At 39.3% G+C, this 12,559-nt stretch overlaps 1 protein-coding gene and 1 pseudogene across 1 annotated transcript; one reads left to right on the forward strand and one right to left on the reverse strand.

The window, feature by feature from the left end:
• The first annotated feature begins 656 nt into the window (after positions 1-656).
• Positions 657-1,596, forward strand: LOC136127210 (olfactory receptor 5P4-like). The gene is given in 2 exon segments (XM_065882675.1): positions 657-1,112; positions 1,114-1,596. Coding segments are annotated over 2 exon segments (939 nt in total).
• Positions 1,597-10,376: 8,780 nt separating this feature from the next.
• Positions 10,377-11,240, reverse strand: LOC136127616 (olfactory receptor 10T2-like; annotated as a pseudogene).
• Positions 11,241-12,559: the final 1,319 nt, after the last annotated feature.

Below are 12,559 nucleotides of genomic sequence, written 5' to 3' on the forward strand. Positions count from 1 at the left end.
CATCTTGAACATGGACACCTTCTTGCCCTCGCTATCAAATATTATAACTAAGGATGTGATATTTTTTATTCCAGGAAAAAGATCAAGTAAGAAAGAGATGTCAAAGTCAACATCATATTTTTTGGCCCAATCAGTTGCATAAATGGAGACAGCATTTACTAAGGCAGACATTACTGAATAGAAGCACATTTGGGATGGGGCTGGAAAATCAAGAGCTGGTCTTTCTTTGAAAATGTAGGTTATTTACAGTTCATGTTATTACAATCGATACTGCTGTAAACATTCTTTTACATATCGCCCATGCACACGAGTAAGATTTATACAGCTTCTTCTGTGTTATCTGGGTTGGATCTTCTAATTGTCAAACAGAGGAATCATAATCTTTGCTTTGGCTTAAATAAAGTAAAAATAAAGAGTATGTAAATAGGAGTAAAATAGCTGAGTCCTAAGGTAATCAAGTCTTCAGTTTCAATATTTTCATGGAAATTGAAAAGAAAATTTATATGCACAAAGTATTCGATAAGTGAGGCAAATTTACCATTTAACTTATTTATAAGGTTATATTTAGGTTATGTTTAGGTATATAAATGCAGGGTCATTTCAGTCAATTTAGTCTCCTCTGGTTCTGATTTCAGTAGGCACTGTTAAATGAATAGATGGAGACTGCAAACCATACAACAGTGACAGAGTTCATTATTTGGGGATTCACAGATAATCCCACACTATGTGCCATCTCTTCTGAGATTTTTCTAGGAGTTTATACAGTTACCGTAGTGGGAAATATTAGCATAATCGTCTTAATCCGAAGTAGCCCTCCGCTTCCCGCGCCTACGTACCTTTTCCTCAGCCATCTGGCCTTTGTAGACACTGGGTATTCCACATCAGTCACACCTGTCATGCTGATGGGCTTCTGAAGAGAGAGAACTGCCATCCCAGTCACTGACTGTATAGCTCAGCTTGGCTCTGATGTCACCTTTGGGACTACAGAGTGCTTCCTGCTGGCCACCATTGCCTACAATCACTATGGGTCCATTTGCTCTCGCCTGCTCTACTCCACCCACATGTCCCCAGTGGTCTGCTTCTTCCTGTTGGAGGCCTCCTACTTGGGTGGATGACATAAATGCTTCTTCACTTACAGGCTGTTTGATCAATCTCTCCTTCTGAGGACCAAATAAAATGAACCATTTTTTCTGTGACCTCTTCCCACCCTTGAAGCTTTCTTGCGGCCATGTTTCTATTGCTGAAATATCTCCTGCCATCTCTTCTGCATCAGTCCTCATAAGCTCACTATTAACCATAATCGTGTCCTACAGCTACATCCTCCACTCAATCCTGAAGATGCACTCCACTGAGGGGAGGAAGAAGGCCTTCTCTACCTGCATTTCCCACCACACTGCGGTCACTTTGTTTCACAGGACAGTTTTGTTTGTTTACGTACTGCCCAAATCGAGCTATTCAGCGGATCATGTCAAAGTGGCATCTGTAATCTACATAGTGGTGGTCCCCATGCTGAATCCCCTCATCTGCAGTCTGAGGAACAAGGAGGTGAAAGAGGCTATGAGAAAACTAATGGCTAGAGCACATTGGTTTTCCTGAATTAAATCAGATATAAATCTATAAATAACAAACCATTAATTTGGGGAACATTTTTGATGGATATTTTAATGATATTTATCATTAACTTTACCACTTTTATAGTGATAAGCTCCCGTAAATATAAAAATCCAATGTTTACTTCTATTTATAAAGTTAAGTGTATCATTAACATGGATGTCTGCTTGGTTCAAATTAAATATAGAATTTTCAAGTTAAGAATACCTTTGGAAAATAATTTCTACTTAAAATTCCATTTACCAATGATAGAGTCCTATTTAAATGGAGAAAGATCTCAACCAAAGATCAAATTTACTTGAATACCATCTTGTAAAATAACATTCAGGAAAGAAACTTCTCCCCAACAATGTATAATAGGTGATGATATTGACAGGTCAGCAGTTAAGGGTACTTCCTTTAAAGGTACTGCCCTCCCTTGGTCAATGGATATTTCAACTTTTGGAAACATAGGTGTTAGTGTCTCAGAAAAGCTTTTATTTATTTTTACTTTATTTAAGCCAAAGCAAAGATTATGATTCCTCTGTTTGACAATTAAAAGATCCAACCCAGATAACACAGAAGAAGCTGTATAAATTTCAGCTGACTCCTCTCATAGGTGGTCTTACCAGATGAATACTAGAGTAGGATTTTGGACGCTGACATTTCTTTGGAGTGGGAGACTGGGATGTTGGGACTTTCTTTTAACAGTCGAAAGGTAGGAAATATGAAATTTTGTTTTAGGCAAAGAATATCCACCACACACTTTGTACTATTTCTCAAGGAGTTGTCCACTGTCACTACTTCTTCCACTGTCCTTTTTGAAGGTGCTTATGATCCAATTTGGTTATAGCAATTGTCTCTAAATTGATTCCCTTCCTCCTGTACTCCTTTCACAACGCTTCTGATTAATATTTTAGCTAGTATATTTTATTTCTAGCATATTAATAATGTCAGACAAAGTCTGAGACAGTTTGGAGGGATCACTTTACAAGCTGACTTCCTATTCCTGGGCTCTTCACTGACCAGATCAAGGGAACTTTCTGCCTGGAAGCCTCTTTGTGGGATTTCTCTGGTCCCGTTTCCCCATTCATACTTCTTACATCAATTATAGGCCTATACTCCCACCAGTGCAATAATTCTGGGGCAACAGCCAGCACAGACATTGTCCCCTGCAAAGAGAAGGAACTCAAAGGTACGACTTCAGTCTTGGAAAGGGCCATCTTAGAGTTGTGGTGGGTGCTCTGCACTCTGGTGGTTGATGTTTTATACTGTTTCTGGCAGTCTTCCTCTTTACATTTCCCATTATTTCTTGCTTTTCACAAGTTTATCCTTAGCCCTCTGCCTTTCTCTCCATCCCCCATGGTCTTCTTGGGTGAGCTCATCTTCTCCCATGAGCTCAGCTACCACCTGTAAGGTGACAGTATCCCTATCTCCAAATAGAACCTTCCTTGGAGGACAGATGAACTTCTTCACTGGCCTTTTCCTCAAGACTCTCAAACTCGTTGTACCCTCACTGAATTTTTTTTTTTTTTTTTGTGGTACGCGGGCCTCTCACTGTTGTGGCCTCTCCCGTTGCGGAGCACAGGCTCCGGATGCGCAGGCTCAGCAGCCATGGCTCATGGGCCCAGCCACTCCGCGGCATGTGGGATCTTCCCGGACCGGGGCACGAACCCGTGTCCCCTGCATCGGCAGGCAGACTCTCAACCACCGCACCACCAGGGAAGCCCATCACTGAATTTTTTATATTTCTCCCCAAACTATTCCTTCCCTTCTGTTCCTTTCTCAATAAATGGCAACTCTTTTTTTAAAAAATTAATTTATTTTTATTTATTTATTTTTGGCTGTGTTGGGTCTTTGTTGCTGCGCGCGGGCTTTCTCTAGTTGTGGCGAGCGGGGGCTACTCTTTGTTGTGGTGCGTGTGCTTCTCATTGCAGTGTCTTCTCTTGTGGAGCACAGGCTCTGGAGCACAGGCTTAGTAGTTGTGGCGCACGGGCTTAGTTGCTCCATGGCATGTGGGATCTTCCCGGACCAGGGATTAAACCCATGTCCCCTGCATTGGCAGGCGGATTCTTAACCACTGCACCACCAGGGAAGTCCCAATAAATGGCAAATCTTTGTGAGGTTTAGTACTCCAACAAATTTAGGGTGACCCTCACTGCACACCCATCAAAATGGTCTACTCCCCTCCATCCCTTTCCTTCTCTCAGATGAAATACATGTCACATGTTGACCTCCTCCTTATCTATTTTGTGCAGGCACATAAACAGTCTCTGATTGATTGTGATAAATCCATGCATTTTTCCTTTTTATTTCCACTCTAAGGGAATTCAAATAATTCAATCACCCAGATGTAGGGAGTGAGGTGTGGCACTATTACGGTCTTTATTGGAGAGGATATACATTGCCATTCTTTTTCTAGAACTTCTAAGATTACCAGCAAACCACTAGAATCTAAGCAAGAAGCATAGAGCAGATCCCACAGCCCTCAGAGAGAACCAACCGGCCGACAACTTCATCCTAACTTTTAGCCTCCAGAACTGTGAGACAATACATTTCTGTTGTTTAAGCCACCTACTTTGTGGTACTTTTGTTACAGCTGCCCTCACAAACTAATACAATTGCATATCTAGTTTTCCCTTCAAAATCTACCATCAACTAATTTAATCCTAGAGGAAGAGGAAGTGAAGGCTTAGAAAGATGTCAGGAATGTTATGCTAACAGATGTCGCTCCATAAAGGGAAAAAAGAATATTAGGAGTGGTACAAAGCATCTTCCCTAAACAGTGTGTCAAAAACTAAGGATCAAGAACACCACTGTGGGGACAATAAAAAACTCCCTTTGTAAGATTTCTTTTGGGAAGTTCCCTACTTACTATGGATTATAGATTGTTACATAGAAGGTAGGATTTGATTGGGGAAATTTTAAAAGATCCTGAACTGTTGTGATATTAAAAGATTCTTAGTCTATATAAATTTCAGGAAGATTTTCTTCTTCTGAAATGGACTGGGACTTATGAAGTCATTGACATTTCCCAGATTCTGTAAAATACTCACTCTGTAGTGGAGTGCTGGAGAAGACTGAAAGCAAAGGGGCAAGAGGTAACTTCTTGGGGGTGAGGAAATCACTGTATATTGCAATTGGGTTGGTGGTTATACTTGTCAAAAGTCAAAAGTCATCAACCTGTATATTTAAACTGTTCATATGTAAATTACACTTCAATAAAGTTGCTATTTTAGAAGGTATTACAAGAGAGTACTCTTTCTTTTTCCCATTTTAATCTGAGTCTATAGGAAGTGGTGACAGTATCATCATCTACCTACCCATGTAAGCCAATAGAGTTTCCTAATTATTTCTCAAAGATGTTCCCTTACCTAGTGTACCTTCTCTAGTTTCCTATATATTTATTCTTTTTGCTGACCTTCATTCCTTTCTTTAAACCTTATACATATATCAGCATTAATTTTACTTCTGCTTTAAAAAACACTCTATTATTTCTTCTTCTAATGCAGGTTTGCTTGTGATGCATTTTAACAGATTTTTTTAATCATAAAAAAGGTCTTGGGCTTCCCTGGTGGCGCAGTGGTTGAGAGTCCACCTGCCGATGCAGGGGACACGGGTTCGTGCCCCGGTCCGGGAAGATCTCACACGCCGCGGAGCGTCTGGGCCCGTGAGCCATGGCCACTGAGCCTGCGCGTCCGGAGCCTGTGCTCCGCAATGGGAGAGGCCGCAACAGTGAGAGGCCCGCATACCGCAAAAAAAAAAAAAAAGGTCTTTTTTTTTTTAAACACCTTTATTGGAGTATAATTGCTTTACAATGGTGTGTTAGTTTCTGCTTTATAACAAAGTGAATCAGTTATCATATACACATGTTCCCATATCTCTTCCCTCTTGCATCTCCCTCCCTCCCACCCTCCCTATCCCACTCCTCTAGGTGGTCACAAAGCACCAAGCTGATCTCCCTGTGCTATGCGGCTGCTTCCCACTAGCTATTCTACGTTTGGTAGTGTATATATGTCCATGCCACTCTCTCTTTGTCACAGCCTACACTTCCCCCTCCCCACATCCTCAAGTCCATTCTCTAGTAGGTCTGGGTCTCCATTCCCGTCTTAGCCCTAGGTTCTTCAAAAAAGGTCTTTATTGCACCTTCATTTTTGAGAGATATTTCTATTTTAGGTAGAATTCTAGGTTACTAGTAAAAAATCTTTGAGCACTTTTAAGATTTAATTTTCTTGCTTCCATCAATATTTTCCAAAACTCAGCTATTAGTCATTTGATTCTTTTTTGAAGGGAATATGTCTTTTACTTCTCCTCTGGAAGCTTTTAACATTTTTCTTTTGTTTTGGGCTTCCTGTAGTCTTTTTATGATTTCCTTGAGTGTGGTTTTTCTTATACTTCTCATGTTTGGAATCTGCAAAGTTTCTTGAATTTGTAGCTCATGGTCCTTCATCAGTTTGGAAAATTATCATTGAATATTTCTTCAGAAATTTCTCAACTTTTTTCTAGAAGTTCATTACACATATGGTAGATCTTTTCATAATTTCTTATACAGCTCTCACACTCTTTTTGTATTTTTGATAATTTTTTCTTTGTCTTGTAATGTGTATGTTTTCTACTAACCTACCTTTCAGTTTACTGATCATCTTTTCTACTGTGTCCCATCTACAATTAACCCAACAGTTGAATTCCTAATTTATTTTGTTTTTCATTTTTAAGATTTAAACTTGATTCCTTTTCTTTTTCTTTTTGTATTCATTTCTGTGGTGTGACTCTTCATATTATTCCCCTATTTTTCTTAGATGTATTAATATTTATTTAATATTTAAGTACCTGGTTTTTATGCATTTGGTCCTATCTTGTGGCATATCTTATCTTTTTTTTTTAATTGATGAGCAATGTGGATAAAAAATTTTAGAGGTTCTAGATGAGATTATCTTCTTCCGTACTGTTTTCAATTTTATTCTAGCAGAAAAATAAAGCACTGGCTTGATCCCTTTGAGGAAATGAAAATAGAGTGCCCAAAGGGGTCATTCACATAAAAAAAGGACTGATGCCTCCATGTACAGTATAACTCCTAAACTGCATCCTAATAGAATGTGGTGGTTGGGTGTTGTACTTTGTTGGGGATAATCTATTTTTCGTTTGACCTTATTTCTAGGATGCAGCAATTCCTCCTAAGGTGTAGTACTTCAGGACTCTCAAATAAAAGCACAAGGTGTTGTGGGGCCCTCTACCTTAAACAGCCTATCTATCAAACTCTATCAAACCAGCAATGCAAAATGCCAAAATCTCTGCTAAGATCATCAGGCTCTCATAGGCTGATTTCCACTTGGTGTTTGATATCTCACCAGCCCAAGTGCAACTTGGGAGTAGTCAAATTCCATAATGAGGAATTATATGTAGAATTTCAGGCTCACTTCTCTATAGCTTTTTCCTCTACAGGATCTTGGCCTCACAAGTCTTAGGTATCGCTGACCTCAAAGTTCTATGTACTTACCCTACCTCACTGCCAAAAGCCCCAGGCTGTGTCTTTTTGCTCAGTCTCTATTCCTCATAATATCATTTGGCAAACGCATTTATTTGTGAGGCTCAAGAAAGGCTTTACCAGAGAAATGACATTTAAACTGAGACATAAGGAAAAAAAGAGTTAACTGGTCATTGAGAGCTGGTAATGCAGTTGCAGAAACTTTGGTGGGTGGGTAAAAGTAGTGATGTGGGAGGTTGAACTAATTATCCTTAGCTCAAAGTACAGTGTCTGGTACACAGCAAGCATTCAACAAAGTCTGTTGGTTAAACATTAACTCTAATTCAATGAATAGTCATTTAGTGTCTCTTTTATTTCTAGCACGAGGTTATGAAATGAGGAAACAAAGTTAAATAGGTTATGTGCTTTTCTTTCAAGAAGTTCACAACAAAGAAATGTTTCTTAAAAATACAATGGTTTCCATTTAAGCGGTATGAATAAAGTGCTAGTTGACATGTTCTTTTAACTTTTAAAACAATTTTAAGATGTGTTTATTTTTTTAATAAAACTTATGATTTAAAGTGTTCAGCATGATTTTTTTTTTTTTTTCGGTACGCGGGCCTCTCACTGTTGCGGCCTCTCCCGTTGCGGAGCACAGGCTCCAGACGCGCAGGCTCAGTGGCCATGGCTCACGGGTCCAGCCGCTCCGCGGCACGTGGGATCCTCCCGGACCGGGTCACGAACCCGTGTCCCCTGCATCAGGAGGCGGACTCTCAACCACTGCGCCACCAGGGAAGCCCCAGCATGATGTTTTGACGTACATATACATAGTGAAGTGATAAATATAACCAAGCTAACATATCCATCTACTCACATCTCTTTATCTTTTTTAGGTGTGATAAGAGTAACTTAAGTTTACTCTTAGAAAATATCCAGTATAAAATACAGTATCATTAACTACAGTTATAATGCTCTACATTCGATCTCTAGAACTTATTCGTCCTATATAACTGTAACTTTGTACCCTTTGACCAGCATCTCCCCATTCCCTCCATTTCCCCAACTCTGGTAACTACCATTCTATTCTCTGCTTCTATGAATTTGACTTTCTTAGATTTCACTTATAAATGAGCTCATGCAGTATTTTTCCTTCTGTGTCTGGCTTATTTCATTTAGCACAATGTCTCCAGGTACACCTACGATGTCACAAATGGCAAGAGTTCCTTCTTTCTTAATGGCTGAATAATATTTCATAGTGTATATATTCTACATCTATTGACACAATCACGTGGTTATTTTTCATTCTATTAATATGGTGTATCATACTGATTGATTTTCATATGTTAAACCAACCTTGCATCGCAGGGATAAATACCATTTGGTCAAAATTTTGAGTCTTAAAATAATGAATGAAATTAAAAGTTTAGATAATTACATGAGGAGGCGGAGACTTTTACACTAAACAAGGACATTTGTGAAAATGGAATGGTGAAGTTTATGAAATGGTTGGTCAGAGAACCTCTAGCCAAACTTTAATTCAATGTTGAGCAAAGAATGAGAACTGTAGACCCAATAGGCTCTGACACCACCTATAGTCAATGGAGCTATGATTTGAATCTCAGCTGCAAGCCTTTTGGGAGCTCTCTTTGCCAGTATTCACTTATTCACAACTCTCGGCTTCATCTCTTTGAAATTCTCTTTGTTTGCTGGGGTTTCTCCTATATGTTTTACGTTCATTCTGGAAATCTCCTTTCTATTCCACCCATGAACTTTTCCCAGAGTACATGCTCCATCTCTCCATCTTAACCAAACCTAGTTGTCCGAGGAGGGCACATAGGCTTCTCAGCAATGTTGAAGAGAAGCTGCTCACTCCTATTCTACAGATATCTGCACACAATGTCGACATTCTCCTAGCTCCTTACCATATTTCTAAATCATTTACTGGCAATCTGCATGACAAAACATTTCACTCATTGACACAAATACTATCCAGATATGAAACAATATACTATTGTTTTCAGAGTCTTCTACTGACCACCCAGTTTCTTCTCATTTATTAAAGACTTTGCCTCCAGCCCCTTGATTCTTTCTCCCATCTCAGTCCCTCAGTCCTGCCACAGCATTGGTAACATCACTCACCATACAAATTTGCCATTAGACAATGTGACCTCAAAATGCCAAGCCCTCCCTACAGCATCTCCCTAAGTATCCACGTGAGAACCTTACGACAATGGCCTCGATTAGATTCAGTTATTTATAGCACCTTCCACCTCTGTGGTTTTCATAAATTCCAAGCTATTTATCTTTGTCTATGCTGTAACTCAAACAGCATTTGAATTATTTGCTTTTTGTGGAAGTTCATTTTGAAACCATCTAGTCTACTCTTTGTTGGGGGTTGGAAAGAATAGCTCTTTGACAGACGTCTATATTATTCCTGGAATTTGGTATGTTAAAAATGCATATTTCTTCTGCAGTAACTTTCATCATTTTATTTTTCAGAAATTCATCCATTCCCATCTAGTTTCCATGTTTCTTTGAATAGAGTTAAACAGGTATTTTCTTAAAATGTTTTGAGGGTGGGATAGGGAGGGTGGGAGCGAGGGAGATGCAAGAGGGAAGAGATATTGGAACATATATGTATAGCCGATTCACTTTGTTATAAAGCAGAAACTAACACACCATTGTAAAGCAATTATACTCCAATAAAGATGTTAAAAAAATAAAAATAAAAAATGTTTTGAAATTCCTCTGCATTGTGGTCTTTCACTCATTTCAACGCTAAATTTCTGTTTGTGCTTTCTCCTTTTTTGATTAAGTAAATCAGTGATCTTTCTCTTTCCCCTCCTTCTCTCTCCCTCTCGCTGTCTCTCTCCCTCACTCTTTCCTTCTTTCTTCTTTTCCTTTTTTTTTTTCTTTTCCTTTTTAATATAATTTTCTTCCTTCTCCAAAGGAAACCAAAATTATGAAAATAGAATATTCTAAAACACTTTTGATACATTTACTACATACATATGTGCATGTGTGTATGCATGTATGTCTGTATATGTACATATATATGTAATATTTTAGAATATTTTATTTCACTTTAAAATATTTTAAAACTACATCTGGTTTCATAGTAAGAAAGAAGTGAGACCAGGGCATATCAGGCAGTTAGAATACACTTTAATTGCTTTGTATACAAAGTGATGATTTTCATTGGAAGTACTCTACTTTCTCCACTTTAATTTATCAATGCTCTGTAAAAATTTTAAAAAGTGTTCAGAGCTCTTTTATTTACCATCTAGGGGAAAACCTACATATATTGCCTAGTACTTTCTTTCTAAACAATGGGATTAAGCAGAGGTGTCAGTACTGTATATGTCACAGCCATCAGCATATCTTGACGGAATGAGTCACTGTCCTTGGGTCTCAGATAGACAAAGCCAGCAAATCCATCGTGTATGCACACCACAGTGAGGTGGAAGGAGCAAGTTGAGAAGGCCTTATACCTCCCCTGGGCAGATGGCATCCTCATAACTATGGACCCAATGAAGACACAGGAAATCATAAAGAAAATAAAGCTTCCCAGCAAAACAAAGGCAGAGAAGGCAAGAAGAACCATTTTCTGAAAAAAGGTGTCATCACAGGCAAGGGAGACTACAGATGTAATGTCACCAAAAAAAAGTGCTTGACAGTGCTGGAGTCACAGAACGACAAGTTGAATACTACAAGGACAATGCACAGTGACACCACAATCCCAGTAACACAAGAAGCTGTCATGAGCTGAAAGCAGATCTTGGGTCATCAAGATGGTGTAGTGCAGCGGGCTGTGAATAGCAGGGTAATGGTCACAGGACATGGCAGCCAAGAGTAAGCAGTTGTTAGCTCCCAAGCCAGAGAAGAAAAACATCTGTGTGCCATGCTCAGGAAGAGAAATGGTCTTGCTTTCTGATAGCAAGTCCACTAGCACGCGGGGGGTGATTACCATAGTGGTACAGGTTTCTGAAAAGGACAAACCACAGAGGAAAAAGTACGTGGGGGTGTGAAGATTGTGATTGAGCTTGATGGCCACCATTATGGACACATTTGCAACTAGGATGGTCACATGGGAGAAGAAAACCATCACGAAGGAGAGATCTTGCCCGTCTGGGAAACTGGAAAATCCCCACAGAAGGAATGTGCTCACTGTGGTATGACTGTCCATCCTCCTGGTGCACATACCAAGTCTCCTCCAAAGGTGCAGAGGTTCTTGGGGTCAAGACTCTGATAAGATTGTAGAAAGCACTGACGTCACCTGGCCTTTAATCGAGGACATTGACAGACAACTCTTAATGAGAAAGCCTGAGAAATGGAAGTTAAATATACCTGGGTGAATTCCAGGTCAGGACTCAGAGTGATGAAGAAAAAGATTCTCATAGGAGAATGTATGTAAATGCCATACAGTAGCCCCCAATATATTCTGGGAACCCCCTCATTTATCACCCCTTTCTATCTTCTACAGTCAGAATCTGAATGAATGAGGGAAATATGAAAAAAAAAAGTTCATTTTCTCACCTACAGGAGTATGAGGAGTAAAGGGTATACAATGTTTATGTGTGGTCTAATCACAGCCTGGCATACATAAGTACTTAACAATGTTGACTGAATCAATACTAACTTAAGGAGAAGTAAGGACAATTTTTCGAATGGCTTCCAAACATTCTTGGAAATTAATTCTATCCTCAGAGGTGCTCTCCAGAAGGCAGTGGCTGCTTGGCTGACAATTATGCCAATGACTTAATAAGTGAATTTACCATTCTGAAATTTGTACTATTTTCTGCACATAACGATGAGTTGAAGTGGAGTTTTTCAATAATTGTCTGTCATTCCGGCAGATCTTGGAAGCAAAATGGTTATGGATAGACTATTCTCATCCTGGATGGCTCATTTGGTTCATGATGTTATGATCAATCCCTGAGCTTTCAGGAGAACTTCCAGGATAAATCTAGCTGATATACTGGTGGACAGGACTTCTTTGCAGCACAGCTCTTTTAAGAACTCAGCTTCCCCAGGTCATTTTCATCCATTGTTAAAATTATCCACTCTGTGTTTGAGACGACAGCATGAAAGTAACGTACAGAGTTTCCAAACAACACATAGCTTGGTTTCAGGCACTAGGGAATGAAAGGAAAACAGTGAGAAGACATTGGTGTGGAGTTGTAGGTTGGGGAAAGACTGGTAGAGACAACACTGGAAAGTATTTTGTAGGATCCACAAAGCTTGAAGAAAAGAGAAAATATACCTTTATCTGGAAAGTCTTTGTGTTCTTTATGTACTGAAATACTGGAAAAAATTTACAAGGCAGTGATGCAGGTAACCAGTATTTATTCAAAATCTGAAATATACTGGACAATACGCTGTGTGTTTGATAGAATTTTCTCACTAGGTTTCTCCCAACAATTCTGTGTGGTAGGTATTTCAATCCTGATGCTACAAAAATTGAAACCAAGGTACAGGTTGCTTAATTGACTATGCAAAGTCAAT

Source organism: Phocoena phocoena, chromosome 8 (assembly GCF_963924675.1).
Source record: "Phocoena phocoena chromosome 8, mPhoPho1.1, whole genome shotgun sequence".
In the NCBI taxonomy this organism is placed as follows: domain Eukaryota; kingdom Metazoa; phylum Chordata; class Mammalia; order Artiodactyla; family Phocoenidae; genus Phocoena; species Phocoena phocoena.